The 15,756-nt window shown below is 39.2% G+C and overlaps 1 protein-coding gene across 1 annotated transcript in view; it reads left to right on the top strand.

The window, feature by feature from the left end:
• Window positions 1–13,480, top strand: part of LOC127453430 (mdm2-binding protein-like) — a 41,996-nt gene extending 28,516 nt beyond the window's left edge. Inside the window, exons 18-22 of the mRNA XM_051719756.1 lie at window positions 398–655; window positions 10,915–11,125; window positions 11,793–11,906; window positions 12,291–12,356; window positions 12,622–13,480. Coding sequence (XP_051575716.1) covers window positions 398–655; window positions 10,915–11,125; window positions 11,793–11,906; window positions 12,291–12,356; window positions 12,622–12,660 — 688 coding nt within the window. The 3' untranslated portion in view covers window positions 12,661–13,480. The remainder of the gene's footprint in view (window positions 1–397; window positions 656–10,914; window positions 11,126–11,792; window positions 11,907–12,290; window positions 12,357–12,621) is intronic.
• Window positions 13,481–15,756: the final 2,276 nt, after the last annotated feature.

Genomic DNA, 15,756 nt, shown 5'->3' on the forward strand with positions numbered 1-15,756 from the left:
AATGACATTAGTGTTGGCATATTTCATTTTTTATTAGTATTAATTTAGGTAAATTGAATCGATTCAAATCTATTCAAATGTCCTTGCGTAGTGTTTTTATATACAGTAAATACTGTATGTAGTGTGTGTGTGTTATTTTTAATTTTTTGAAAAATAACATCCTTTTAAGCCATTTCACAGTAAATACGTAAATATTCATATATTTACTGATTATCGTTTAAAGGCTAAAAATATGTAATTATAGATTTTTTAGCTGTCACTCATCCCTAGTGTCTGCATACCATCCATTGTAAAATCTATCCTGTTTGTCTGACATGATCACCATCCATCTCTTCTTCTCTGGTTATGCTCAGTGAAATGTTCAGTCTTTATGTATTCCCTTGTCATGTGTTTTCAGGTTCTGTCTGGATGAGCATAAGGCTCTTGAACGAGACCGTGGCTTCGTGAAGCTGCAATCTCGCCTAATTAGATATGAGACCCAGAGTACTTGCTGTAAGGAGCCCTGCCCTGTGCCATTTGCCCTCAGCCCTGCACCATCCCCGGCTGTGCTTTCTGAACCGGGCAGCGTGCCTGATGGTGAAGCCCTGCACAGTGAGCTGTCCCGCCTTAAACGCCGCTCCCGTGACACGGACTCACACCTCCAGCAACACAAGAGGTGAGAACACAGCATGCATAGTGATGAAGAGCCAACTCGGGTGGATCTAGGACAGGTGTTTCTTTAGTGACAGTCACAGATTCTCTGGAGTTTTTTAGTTTTTTTGTTTCTGTCATATATGAAAGGTTATTATTGTTTAGCAAAACTGTTATGAAAATCAGTAGTGGAAAATATATTGTTTAAAGGGGTCATGAAATGCAATTTTTTAAAATAATTTTATTATCTTCCCTGAGGTCCACCTTATAATGTCAGTAAAGTTTTGTTGTACTAAAACAGTCATTGTTTAGTAATAAATTATCATTTTCCATCCTAACTCTGGCCCTCTGACTCAAACGCTCGGTTTTGGCCAGCTCCTATAAACTTCAATTTAAACGGCCCCTGTTCTGATTGGCTAACATCGTGCAGCCTCTCAAATTCAGCCATGTTTGAAACTCAATCAGAAGAGAATAAACGAGCTCTCCACAACATTCAAAAACTAAATTTCAGGGTTTACACATTACGCACATCCAACACATTGCATCCAAATATATTAAACCGTTCACTCAAGCACATCAGCACCATAACTATCAAACAGTCATAACATTTGAAATATTCATGAATTAAACTGTTTACTTACTGTTTTGCGGTCAAGTCCAAATGTTTTTAACTGCCCAATAACTTTTTTTCAATAACTGTTCCTCTGCAAAGCTTGAATCGTATTATGAATGGTTCACAAGCAGTCCACACTGATATTCGCACATTCACAGTCCATAGCACGGTGAAGTGTGACGCTCACACATAGGTGCGCTGAGGCACAGATCGCCAGAAATGCATCCAAACGGTCAAAGACGTCCAGCTAGTGCTTGTTTATATACACCAACAATTAAAAATAGCATAAATGGGCGGAAGACGCAGGGCAGCTGAATGAAACTGAATGGCATCTCCTTTTCTGAGTTCTAATTTGACGCCACGTCTTTTAAAAGCAGTGCGATAAACATGACAATGGTCAAACATGTCTGTCTAATGCATGTTATATGCAAAAATAAGACTTCAAAATAGTCCAGATGGGTTCCCTTTGGCGTTCAGGATTAGTTGGTCACACTAGGCCTGTCTCACTCCCTCTCTGTTTACGATATGAACTGAAATTGACGCATGTTGTGGGGTGTGTAAATACAACTGAGCAATGTCTCATGACGTCACAAACACAGTTTTCAAAATCGAGATGTTTCAGAAAGGTGGGAAATTTAAATGCTCTTTTTAGACTGGGGAGGAAGTTTTGAGTTCTGAAATTTACATAACGTTTTTATAGTACAGTTTCTTCTTATGTTTAAATATCAAGGAAAATTCAATTTTCTATTTCATGACCCCTTTAAATAAAAAAATAAAAAAAGACTAAGCCTTAAAATGTTATCCACAATAAAAATTAAAACTAATTAGCATTAGAGAAAAAATTACTTTCGTTTTTTTCAATCAAGGCTGGATGGTCGTGCCCTGTTACACAGGAGGGGGTGTCTGACCCTCCTCCAGCTTTACCTGCCCTTAAAAGTCATGTACAAAAACAGAACTGTGGCTGGTTTTTGTACATGACTTTTAAGGGCAGGTAAAGCTGGGGGAGGGGCATTGAATGAAACCACAATAGGATATCAGCATGCAGCGAAGTGGTTACAGCAAATAATGGTGCAGACATTGTAAATTTGACAAATAAAACTTCAAACTTAAAAATTTATTTAGGGGATATTATTATTTTATCCATACGTATGGTGCAGAAACTGTACCATATGGAACTATTTGTGATGCTGTTATAAGGGATGAAATCAAGAACTACTGAATACTAAAGTTTAGTTACTAAATAAAGATACTAAAACACTAAAAATAAGTATATAAAAAAATTTAAAAAAAATTAAAACTTTTATTAATGCACAATTAAAAGTAACTAAACTCAATTGAAATTGAATAAAAAATAAAAACTTGGGAAATGTTCAATATAATAAGCCTGTTTTTGTGTGTGTGTGTGTGTGTGTGTGTGTGTGTGTGTATGTGTTTATAATTTCAGTAATAATAAGGGGCCTTCAGAGGCCAATCAGTTTTACCAGTGTTTTATTGCAAAGCTATGAGAGAGTCAAGCTCTCATTACATGCTAATCTTTTGGCCCTTTTGCTCTGTTATTGATGGTGTTAGTAGAAAGAGAAGACATGTAATGATAGTGGAAGGAAAAATAACAGTCGGACTTAAACTCCGCATGTCTGAGCATGTAAGTTCACGTCTAACATGCCAGCAGTGGCACGCGGAGGGGTAATCACTGGCATGCCAGCAGCGGTGAGAGATAAGTAGTCTATTTTATTTATATAAATTCTGCACCTGCATTCCAATCTACATCTTGATGTAATTCTCATGATCACACAGCGTGTTTTCATGAGCTGAATGGGAGGCTAAACAAAAAGTTATAATGTGACGAGACTCGCGCTGCGCGTGCAAAATATCACGAGCAGGTGTTCTGACAATCTGTGCTACCTGCTCAGGATGTGCAACCAGCATTAAAAACAGTGATGTAAAGCTGAAACATGGATGGCATATGTCAGGAGGCACGGGAGAACCTGTCGGTATGTACTACAACAGCATGAAATGTGTTAACCTAGGTAGCACATCTTGTCAGGCAGATAGTACCTATCAGGTTGTGCTACCAGCAGTAAAAACAGTGATATGTACAGTTCAAACATGGGTAGCACATGTCGGGAGGCACGGGAGAACCTGTCAGTATGTACTACAACATAATGAAATGTGTTAACCTAGGTAGCACATCTTGTCAGGCAGATAATACCAATCAGGTTATGCTACCAGCAGTAAAAACAGTGATATGTTTATGACTGATAACTATGTAACACAATTTTTGTTCCTGGGTAGTAAGTGTTATTTCCTAATTGCTTATGCCTCAAAAGTATAGAAAATGGCTATTATTCCCCACAAACGTTGCTTTTGTGACCAGGACAGTGATATTTTGAAATTTACCTGTTTCCAATGAGAAAACTTTAGAGTAATACAAAAATGACTACAAAAGATTTAGAAGTGAGAAGTTTTTGGAGATTTATGATTATACTGTAAATCACTTTCACGAATCAGCCCCCAAATGTAGTTTCCCATCATGTTCTCGTTATACTGTCCTTGGTAGCGGCGTTCAAAGTCCAGTATATCCTGATGGAAGGGCTCGCCTTGCTCCTCCGAGAACGCTCCCATGTTCTCCTTGAATTTATCAAGATGAGCATCAAGGATATGGACTTTGAGGGACATCCTACAGCCCATTGTGCCGTAGTTCTTCACCAGAGTCTCAACCAGCTCCACATAGTTTTCGGCCTTGTGATTGCCCAGGAAGCCCCAAACCACTGCGACAAAGCTGTTCCAAGCCGCTTTCTCCTTACTAGTGAGCTTCTTGGGGAATTCATTGCACTCCAGGATCTTCTTTATCTGTGGTCCGACGAAGACACCGGCTTTGACCTTTGCCTCAGACAGCTTAGGGAAGAAGTCTCGAAGGTACTTGAAGGCTGCCGACTCCTTATCTAGAGCTCTGACATATTGTTTAAAAAGGCCCATTTTGATGTGCAATGGTGGCATCAGCACCTTCCTGGGGTACAACAGTGGCTTCCACTTGACGTTGTTCCTCCCCACAGAGAACTCGGGCCTGTGGTAGTGCACCTTGGTCTCCCTGCTGTCCCAAAGTCGTCCCAAAAAAAAACATTTTAAAATGAAAATTTTTAAAAAATTATAAAATGTTATAACATAAAATTCAGAGCAACAATTGTCCATCTTACCTTCCAGAGTTTTTTTTGCAGTGCTTGCAGGTGAAATGAGGTGCCCAGGGTTTGTCTTGATCCCTGACAGGCATGCCGAAATATGCATTGTAGGCCTCACATCTTAGCAGATGCTTCCACGGAGTACTTTTTCGCTCTTGTGTTGATAAATTGGCCGCAGACATAGCAAAATGCGTGTGCCGGATGCTTGCAGCCTCTTGATGCCATCTCGGAAAAATGCAGATATGTATCCACTTAGGCAGCTGGAATTAAACTGAACTGGTGGGCTTAAGGCCCCTGTGTTTATACTACTATTTATATTACTGGAAAGTTCTAGAAAGTTCTAGAAGTTACTCCAAGTTTACTCGGCACTGAATCTATCTGGAATGTTCTGGAAAATAGGTAAATATCAAAATAGTCAAAATATCACTGTCCTGGTCACAAAAGCAAAGTTTGTGGGGAATAATAGCCACTTTCTATACTTTTAAGGCATAAGCAATTAGGAAATAACACGTACCACCCAGGAACCAAAAAAAATAAATAATTTGTTACACGGTGTAATAAAAGATGGCGGCGGTGTCTGTGGCATGCCATCAGCGGTCCTCCCTGTTTCTGCCTTTGGCATTTGCTATGTTTTTATTATTGTCTTTCTTAAGCTCAAATTGCAACTCTACCTTGGTTTACGACCGCCTAACACTACTCAACATTCTTAGTGTGGTCGTTCCCCTGCCCAGGCATGATGTTTGCGGACCGTGTTTCTGCTCTCCACCATTTTCCTGTTATCCCCCTGCATACCTGTGTTGGCCTTCCATGGATCTGTCTCAGCGAAGATGCCGGAGGAGGCGCGGAAAGCATGGGGGTATTGCTGTGCGGCTCAGATCGGCCTTGATGCAGGACTGGCGTGCAGCTTCCTTCCTTCTCGTGTGGATCTGGGTTCGTCTATCGACTCAGTGATGGTCGGCGTCCTCGGGATGGTTTACATCGATGGCTGCGCCCTATTATACCTGGATTCTGCACTTCCATGTTGGATTTCTCCACATCCTTGCCGTGGAGGAGCAAATTTTCATTTCCTTTGTCCACTGTGTCATCAAACACAGTCTGTGAAAATTTCATCGCAGCTGAAGTTGGCTCTTATTAATGCCCGGTCTCTGGTAAACAAAACTTTTATCATAAATGACTTTTTTACCTCACATGCACTGAATTTATTATGTGTTACTGAAACTTGGATTAAGCCAGGTGAGCTGGATCCTTTTTCTGAATTGGTGCCTCACAGCTGTAATTTCTTAAACTCCCCGCATTCGTCTGGACATGGAGGGGGTCTTGTGACTGTTTTTAAAGACACTTTTCATTGTCGACCTTTACCTGCAGGCATATATCACAGTTTTGAGGTGCAAATCTTCCAATTAGTCTTCATAAACCCCATTGTTATAACTCTAATATATCGTCCACCTCACCAAAGCAAGGACTTTCTAAGCAAGTTTGCTGTATTTATAGGGGATTTACTAGGCATGAAAAAATATTGCTGTTGGGTTATTTCAACATTCATGTATGCTGTGCATCCAAACCATACTCTACTGACTTTCTTAATCTAATTGAGTCATTTGACTTTGCTCAATGGGTATCTGGTCCCACACACTCTCAAGGTCACACATTGGATTGAATTTGAACCCATGGTTTTTCAATCTCTGAAATAGAAATCAGCTGTGAAACATTCTCTGATCATAGGCCTGTACTTTTCTCTGTTCCCCTTGCTGGCTGAACCCTGAAAAGTCCAACACTGGCACGTCTATCACGCTCTCTCACTCCATGCTCCAGAGAAGAGTTTTCAACTACATATCAGGAAGTATGCAAATCTCTGGAAATGGACTCTACTCTGCATAATATGGATGCAGATGAACATTTTAATCTATTTAATTCCACTTGTGCCGATATCATGAACTCCATTGTGCCCTTAAGGTTTAAAAATCATAAGCCTGTGCCAGTGCCCTGGCATAATGATACTACATGCTCACTCAGACAGGTTTGCAGACGTGCTGAATGTAAATGGAAAAAGGACAGGCTGCAGGTTTTATATGAAATCTTGAGTAACTCCTACAACATGTTTCAGAAAGCTGCAAAGGCTGCTAAATGTATATATTTTTCTGAACTTATCACAAACAATTGCCATAGACCAAAAATGATTTTCTCTACCATTAACTCAGTTTTAAACCCTTCTGTGCATCCTTTTTCTGAGCCTTATGTCTCTCTCTGTAAAAATGTTGGAAAGTTTTTTTATAGAGAAGATTACAACTCAAGATTACTAGATCTCAGATGTCTCACTCGAATTATACTTTGCCTGATGTTTCACTATGCTCTGTCACTTGGTCTGAGTTTAAGACTATTGACTTGGGCTTATGTAGGGAAATTGTAGGTCACATAAAACCAACAATATGTCCCCAGGATGTTATTCCGCCTACTTTCCTTAAACAAATTTTTGACACTGTTGGTCCTGCCCTGTTGCTGGACATTAACAAATGTCTAGCTACTGGTTCTTTCCCAAACTGCCTTAAATATGCTGTGGTGTCACCATATCTAAAGAAACCAAACATTGATCCCTCCACTTTGTCTAATTTTCCCGTGATTTCTAATCTACCTTTTATTTTGAAAATTCTAGAGAAAGTGGATTCAATTAGTCATATTTGACTGTTAACTCTATACATGAAATCTTTCAATCCGGTTTTAAACTCTTACACAGTACCGAATCGGCTCTTAAGTTTCAAATGATATTTTCACCGAGACTGATTCATGGAAATCCATGGCTTTAGTCTTGTTAGACCTGAGTGCTGTGTTCGATCTGGTTGACCATGAGATCTTGTTGACTCACTTGGAGATAGCAGTGGGCCTTCGTGGTATTTTACTACTGTTGTTCCACTCCTATTTGACAAATAGGTGGTTCAGTGTTCGCATTGGCCATCACTCCTCCTCTAACATACCTCTCAAATGTGGAGTTCCTCAGGGATCAATCCTTGGTCCGGTGTTGTTCTCCCTGTATATGCTCCCTCTCACTTTTATTTTTAATAAATACAGAGTTGCTTTTCATTTATATGCTGACGACACTCAGATCTATCTTCCCATAAAACATAACGATAAATCAGCCTTACAACCCTTGTTGGACTGTCTACAAGAGTTTAAGTTATGGCTTGCAAATAACTTCCTGAACCTAACTGAAGATAAAACAGAAATTATTTTATTTGGGCCTAAGGAAAATTGTGCTGCTTACCTCGACCTAGGTTCTCTTGCCCCATATAAAACACAATGCACCAGAAACCTGGGTGTACAATTTGATAACAATTTAAAATTCGATAAACAAATTAGTACGGTTGTAAAGTCATGCTTTTTTCATCTTCGCCTTCTCACCAAAGTAAAACCTTTTTTATCCACGTGCAACTTTCAAACTGTCATTCATGCTTTGGTAACATCTCGTTTAGATTATTGTAATTCACTTTACTATGGTGTCTCTCAGTCTTCCCTCTCTCGTCTACAGCTGGTACAAAATGCAGCTGCCAGACTTATCATGGGGACCCGCAAGTACGAGTCAGTTACACCAATTCTAATTGCTTTGCGTCTAGAACTCTGAGATCTTCAGATTTTGTTTTACTCTCTCTGCCTAGATCTAGACTAAAAAAATGTGGTGATCGAGCATTTGTAGTCGCTGGACCGACACTATGGAATAGTCTACCTCTACATATTAGATTAGCTCCCTCAACTTAACCTTCAAGTCTGCTCTAAAGACATATTTATTCTCTATGGCTTTCAATACTTTTTAATTATTGTGACTTGTTTTATCTTCTTATTATTGTATTTTTATCTACTTTGTTTTATTTTCCTGCAATAACCATTTTACCTTGTACAGCACTTTGGTCAACCATGGTTGTTTTTAAATGTGCTTTATAAATAAATATTGATTGATTGATATGTACAGTTCAAACATGGAGGCACGGGAGAACCTGTCAGTATGTACTACAACAGCATGAAATGTGTTAAAAACCTAGGTAGCACATCTTGTCAGGCAGATAATACCAATCAGGATGTGCTACCAGCTAACTATCTGATAATGTGATATGGTGTGAGGCTGTACTAAGCCCTAACCCTACCCCAAACCCTAAAACTATGCAAATATAGTGTTGGTAGCACATCCTGATAGGTAGCAAATATTTTCACGACACCGGCATCACTTCACTTTTGGTTAATCACGTGAGTAAACGCGCCCGCTTTGCTCCGGACAGTCTGCGCGGATGACAGCCTACATTCCGTGTTTCATTTGTTTCTTTGTGCTTTCAGAACAACACATCATTTAATAAGGAAAACACCACTATTAAAACTTGAGATTTCCAACCCAGCATACAGCTACACCCTCCTTAAACCATGGTCACACTCAAAATTACATTAAACAATTAAAAGAGAAAACGTAAACCCACATCGTGGGATTAAAAAAACACACATGGCAATAGATAAATTATTAAAAATATAAATTAAACCTGGGAATAAATTTTTAGGACTTTGCAGATGTGATTAACCGAAAAGGGCTGAATAGTTGATCGGCTTGTGATGTGTGAATGTCTTGCAGGTGCAGCGCGAATCTCGTCACACTTTAATAGTGTTTAGTTCCCCATTCAGCTGATGAAAACGCACTGCGTGATCATGCAGAAGGATTACATCAAGATATAGATTGGAATGCAGGTGCGAAAAACATCATATAAAATAGCCTGCTCCTCTCTCGCTGTTGCTTGTGTGCTAGTGATTAAATATTCATGAATTAAACAGTTTACTTACTGTTTTGCGGTCAAGTCCAAGTGTTTTTAACTGCCCCATTTTTTCAATAACTGATCAATGGCTGTGCCGACAATAAAAAATGGCACTCCATGTCAAATAGGTTGCCAACCCCTGATCTAGGCCATGCTTCTGATGATAAAAAATTGTGTTTTAAATTGGATATATATATTGGATATATGCCTTTTAAAAAAGGTATTTCGAGGCCAATCAGTTTTACTGATGTTCTATTCACAGAGTTATAATTGAGCTGACCTCTCGTTACACACCACTTCTCACCAGCGTGGGATTCAACTATACACTCAAACTAATGTTACTCCAGTTACTTGAATTTTCTGAAGCTGTTAGTTCATTGATTTCCCCATGTGGCTCATTTTTTGTTCTGCCTGCTCATCATTGCTTTCCCTTTTCAGTCCCACCATTTTACATGCATTTAAATGCGTCATACATCACTTGCTCTGGAATTTAATATAGATTTGCACTTGATGGCTTTGCCAAAGGTTGAAAAAAAAGCAATAAATGAAAAATACTGAGTGACACTGCAATGAATGGCAAACTTTTGCACCTTTCAGCATTTGTTTAAATAACGTTGGCCCACTCTAAATACGTTTCACATATGGCAGTGATCAAATGTCTAATGTTTGGCCTTCACTGCTACCATAGCAGCCCAGCGTGCATTAGGTGTTGTTGTCAGGGTATGCGGTGGTTATTTTTTTATTTAATTTTTTTATGGTGACCTACTGCAGAATTCATGTGGCCACATTAATTTTAAGGCCTATCATCATCTTAGAGTTTGATTCACTCTCTTACCATAATGATGTCACCATCATCTGGTATCTGAGAATTTTTAGACTGGTATAGCCAGACTTTTGACTAAAGTGCAAATGGCCTTGTTCTCATTGCAGCTTATTCTGGCCAAGAACCACCCATTTAGACAGAAAGACAGATGTTAGACATGTAAAGCAACCAATCATAGTTTGTTTAGAATTTACATGCTGCTTGGGAGTGGGTTTTTCAGAAACAGATGGTACCGCAACCATAGTTTGGTGTGAAAATAATGTATTCAAATACTGGCGTAGCAGTCTGCGCAAATGGTTGTAGACTCTGTGATCAACATTTATGCCTGTCTTGTGCTCGTGGATATCTAGTAAACTTACCATAAAGTTCTTCAAACAAAACTCTAAATATCTTTTAAAGATTTAATGCAAATCCACTGATTATTTCATCCTCAAAAATGCAGGTTGTATAAACACTGTACTTTGTAAACATGACAAAACCCCTGTGTGCCTTTTGGTCCGGAAGTTGCGTAAAGTCAGCTAATCAGATTAGAGTTTGTCAGATCAAGGAAGTGCTTTCTAGTTTTGTATGCAACATGCATCAGACAGTCAGTGAACAGACTGTGGGAGGTTCATGGGTGTGACGTCTGAGGCTGAGACTAGGAAATTTATGTCAAAGGCTAATGCTTTGGAACAGAGCAGTTTCTTATTAAATTGGCTCAGACTAAGAGAGCTGGAGCTAAAATCTCTAGAAGAAAAATACAAAGTCCTCCAGTTCCTAAGTAGACTGTCACATCACATCTTTTTGATTAGAGTATTGATGTGAGCTACAGAGAGGGATTGATGTTCTCAGAGAATCAATATATTACACCATTTCTCTACCAAAACCTTCTCCATTCTCTTTCGCTCTCAGGTTTTGTAAATCGGAGAGCACTGAATCTTTAGGTGCTCATTGCAGTGGGGCAGGTGGCACTCACCCAGCAGTGGGGGCTCTACGGCAGCAAGCAGCCCTCTCCCGCTCAAACTCAGGTCTGACCAGACGTTCTGCTTCTGTTGCCGACCCCTCACCAAGTCAAAAACCCAGCCAGACCCAGACCGAGTCCCGTTCCCAGAAACACAACAGGGTAAGTACTAATTACTAACTAATTATTCATTTAGCTTAAGCTTAAAGGAATAGTTCACCAAAAAAAATAAATTCAGCACTCAAATCCAAAAACTAGAGTTGTCACAAAAGCAAAATTTCAGTTGTCGAAAGTCAAAACCAAAACCAGTGAAATGTCACGATTCATCATAGCGCAGCAAAAGCGAATATGCTAATGAACAAACTTTTATTTAAAAAACTAAATATTAGTATAAGTTTTAACCAGTTATCACAACAATGGCTTGTTGCCTTTAAGTATTTCTCAATTAAGCACGCATTGCTTCATGCTTCCAGTATTATTATTATTCAAGTATACAGTCATAAATAATAAAAAAAATTAAAAAAAAATATTTTTTAAAATAGGCTGCATTAAGGCTTTATTTATTTATTTGTCCCACCTATTTAGAGCATTTAGTGCATTTGACTGTGCATGCTCTGAAGAGTCAATACTCTGTACTACCAATGCTATAGAAAGACTGGTATTAAAGTACGGGTACTTTTGACATCCCTACCTTAAACCTCAGACAATTTACAGTGAATTCATTACTGCAGTCATCTGTTCTGCAAATGTTTGGACTTAATGTGCGGTCTATGAGTGAAATAGTTACATGATTGTGAATCAGTTCTCATTGGGTGTTTTTTCTTCTCAGATGCTGAAGGAGGTGGTTGCTAAGACACTCACTAAACACGGGATCAGTAGCGAGCACAAGTGCTTTGAAGCCTGCAGTCAAAGACTGTTTGACATATCAAAGTTTTATCTGAAGGTGTGTAACAATCTTTGTGCCTCTTTCCCTTACACCCCGCTGTCCTGCCTGTAGGACATCTTTGAAGCTCTCCAAATATGCTGCCTAAATGCTGCTGAGTGATGCTATATCTAGAACATTTATCCATGATAGGAGGGCAAAACTCCAAGAACTTGGAGTCAATTTGCTCTTTTCCTAATGCATTCAGTCTGACAAGTCACGTACAGAGGGTATATTCGTTTTGCAGCTGTACCTTTAATACTTCTATTTGTAAATAACTTCGGTTATGATTGGCTAGCCTCCACGTATCAGCATAGTTCATCAGGGTATGCCAAGATGCTGACTAGTGAATAAGTGTTGATGGCCCAGTTTACACTTCAGCACCTTGCGTTTGTTTTGCAAAAGGACCTGAAAACGTCACGTGGCCTTCACGAAGAAATGAAAAAAGCAGCCAGTAACAACGTCAAACAGGTAAAGCACACACTTTTAGTTAATTGTTATTTGAGATGCCGCCTCCACCAGATATTTACAAATTAAGTTGCCCTCAAACTTGTTAAAACAGCTGAAGACAAAACCAAGGCAATCATCTTAACAGATCCTGGAACATTGATTCATTAGAGGGCATGTTAGTGGTTTTTGTGTAACCACATAATGCATGTTCGTGTGCATGGATATGTGCATATAAATGCCTTTTGTGTACATGTATTTTACATCCTTCTTATGCTTTCATCCACAGGTGATTGACTGGGTTGTAGAGAAATCGTCTAAAAGATGAGCAGAAGAATTTTGTCAGTGCAAATAAACAAGTGGCAGAGAATAAGGTCAACCTGCAGGAAACCGTTCTGATAAGAAACAACATGATGCGAAAAAATGAAGAGGTTTATCTTCTCAGTGTCAAAATTCCTCTTTATGGAAATATGTATATAAATTACACTTTTCTGTGTACATTTTTCTGTGCTCTCTTTCATTTAAATGTATGTTTAATAATTGTATATTTTTATGTATTAAACTTTTTTTATTTAATGCTTTTATTATATGGCCTTCACTGGAGACAAGCTATCATGAACCCTTAAGCTGTCTAACTTTAAAGGGATAGTTCACCCAAAAATTAAATTTCTCTCATTATTTACTCACCCTCATGATATCCAAGGACCTGAGGCATTGGGGTCAAAAGGGCACATTGGTCTGAGGTTATTAAGAATTTTAAACTCTGAGGCGCTTTCTGGTACTCTCTGCCCAGAGAAGTTTTAGGGTGTCTCATTTGGCTGAGTCGCCAGACACATTCCACTCCCACACAGGGCCATTGTTCTCACTCCTTGCTGCCCAGAGGGGTGATGAGAAAAGAGGGAGGGCTCGCACATTAAATTGGCAACCTTGAGAGCCCTTGAAGGCAACATGCAATCCGAACTCACTAGCTGCCTATCAACAGACCTGCTGTATTCTCATGTAGTATTCACGTTTTTAATAAGGATTTGGTTCCTATTTGATACAATGATGATTAGTTTCCAAGATGAAAAAATTTATTTTGAAGCAAATTTGGTGTGAGTAAAATTCTCTCACCACTTTTTCAACCTGTTAGTTTGTAGTTTGTCACACTGTTTTGATATTATTGTACTGTTGTACATATAGTACTATGAAATAATAATAAAAAATAAAAAAACAATTTCTTGAAACAGCTCAAAGTCTCATTCTGTACTTCTACAACTTTCTGAAATCAGATTAATCCATTTGAACACTTAACCACCCACAATTACGTCAATTATGCCTATTCTGTGTTGAGAAACTTGCCCCACCCAGTCACAGTGAGGTAATGAGGAAGCAGGGTTAATACTATTATTCCAAATTATAAGTGTAAAATGTGGGAACAACAAAACCTTGCGCTGTTCCTGGCTGTGTAGCACCTACCACACTGCATTTCCTTCCAAAACATTTCAGTGTTAGGAAAGAATCCCAGTGTTGTCTAAAGTTTATTCTGAACAAGGTCCTTGATTATTTAAATCCGATCATAACAGTTTGTGCATCAGCCAGATAAAAAACTATCGGACAGACACCAAAACCTGCAGCTTGTGAGTAAAGCCACGGTCTCACTGCTTTTTTAAGTATGCAAATTTTCCTCGGACCCTGCAACAAACTGTCATACTCTCGGGCTGCCGAGAACTATTCAAATTGATAAAGTATACAATCATCTCCACTTTTATGCATCAATAAAAACATGCATATGTGAAATATGTACAGCATTCATACTGTTCTTTGTATTGAGCCAAGAGTTCAAAAGGACATTTCATGAGTTCACATGTTCATGTAATCTATGAAATGAAGAGAAGGAAAACATTTGTGGCTCGCTGTCCATAATGGAGGGCTCTAACTCGAGACTCGACCCAAAGAACCCCCCGGACTTCCTTGTCTGGTTTATTGGTAACTAGCTATGAAGGTGGAGTTTGGATGGCGGAGGGATGCTGGAAGAACTGTCGCAGGACAGAGGTAAGCAGCAGCTTATATACACTTATTCCAGCATTGATTGGTTGGATTAAATGAACATGCTCCTCCCGAACTTTTGTTAAGAACTCCATTTTAATCTTCTATTGGTCACACGTCTTCATGTCATACAATTTCACAGGTCAGAGATAGCCAAACTTAAACTTTGGTAAGCAATGGAATGGCAAATTTCTTTGCGTAAGCTTGGGTTTCCTGGCTTCCATTTTCAAATGCATATGAATAGAAGAAATGGAGTGCAAAGTGTAGTGTGATGGCACAAGTACAAAATTCCTAAACCTTTACATGCGAAGAGGGCATTTACATAGTCTTGAAGGCACAGCAGTTAAACAGGCAATTTAACTTTAGAGGTTAGTGAGGGGGTAAACAATAGTCATAATGATCATTGTTTTTGTGCAAAAACGTCAGATGTCGCGAAAAACTGGTTTGGAAACTCTTTTTGTCGAGAAAATTGGCATTAACACAAAAATGTTAGCCTGTGTTAATCATGATGACGGTATACATCCTTGAAAGCATTGTACGCGATTATGGATTGATCTTAACGGCATATAGATCTGATTCTGCAAAAATGACACTTCCAGGAGTGCCAACACAAATATCTCCTATCATGCACATCGACAAGTGCACGGAGAACAAATGAATGGCCACTGTTTGTGATTAATTTAATCGTGGTAGCCATCCATTTATTTATTAAAGTTGCTTTTCCACACCATTCAAAATAATGGACGGCAGTCACGGAATTAGCCCACAATACAAAAAACGTCTCGTTATGTACGTAACCTCGGTTCCCTGAGACGAAGGGAACGAGACATTGCGTTGTTATGCATAAGGGGAGTGCCTTCATACGACCTATTTGAAACCTCTTTAATCGAGCCTAATTAATATATAAATTATATATTTATATAATTTATATCACACAAATTACAATTGTATTTTAAAAGGATACTCTACACCTGCCGACGCGCTGCAGAGAATCAGGATGCTGAGGTCCGTTCACCAGCAAAGCGTCAAACGGCGAGGCGGAGAGATGTTCGCCGGAGCACTGCAGGGGAGTGGAGAGTCTTCTCGCTGCCATGAAGATTCCGTCCGCTGATTCGTGTGTATCGACGGCGAAAGGTAGAGGGCTTCGAGACAAGAGATGATCGCTGTCTTGAAGATATTCTGATGAAATGGTGTCTGTGCACCTGTTTTTATAGCGGTCAGTTTTGCGCCAAAACAGGCGGGGCTCAAACACCATAGCCAATATTAGAATATTGCCGTTACTGTAGAGAGGTTTCAAATAGGTCGTGTATGAAGGCACTCCCCTTATGCGTAACTACGCAGTGTCAAGTGTACTGAGTCGTAAGGGAACATATAATTTCTATGCACAAAGATGTTT

Source organism: Myxocyprinus asiaticus, chromosome 15, assembly GCF_019703515.2.
Source record: "Myxocyprinus asiaticus isolate MX2 ecotype Aquarium Trade chromosome 15, UBuf_Myxa_2, whole genome shotgun sequence".
In the NCBI taxonomy this organism is placed as follows: domain Eukaryota; kingdom Metazoa; phylum Chordata; class Actinopteri; order Cypriniformes; family Catostomidae; genus Myxocyprinus; species Myxocyprinus asiaticus.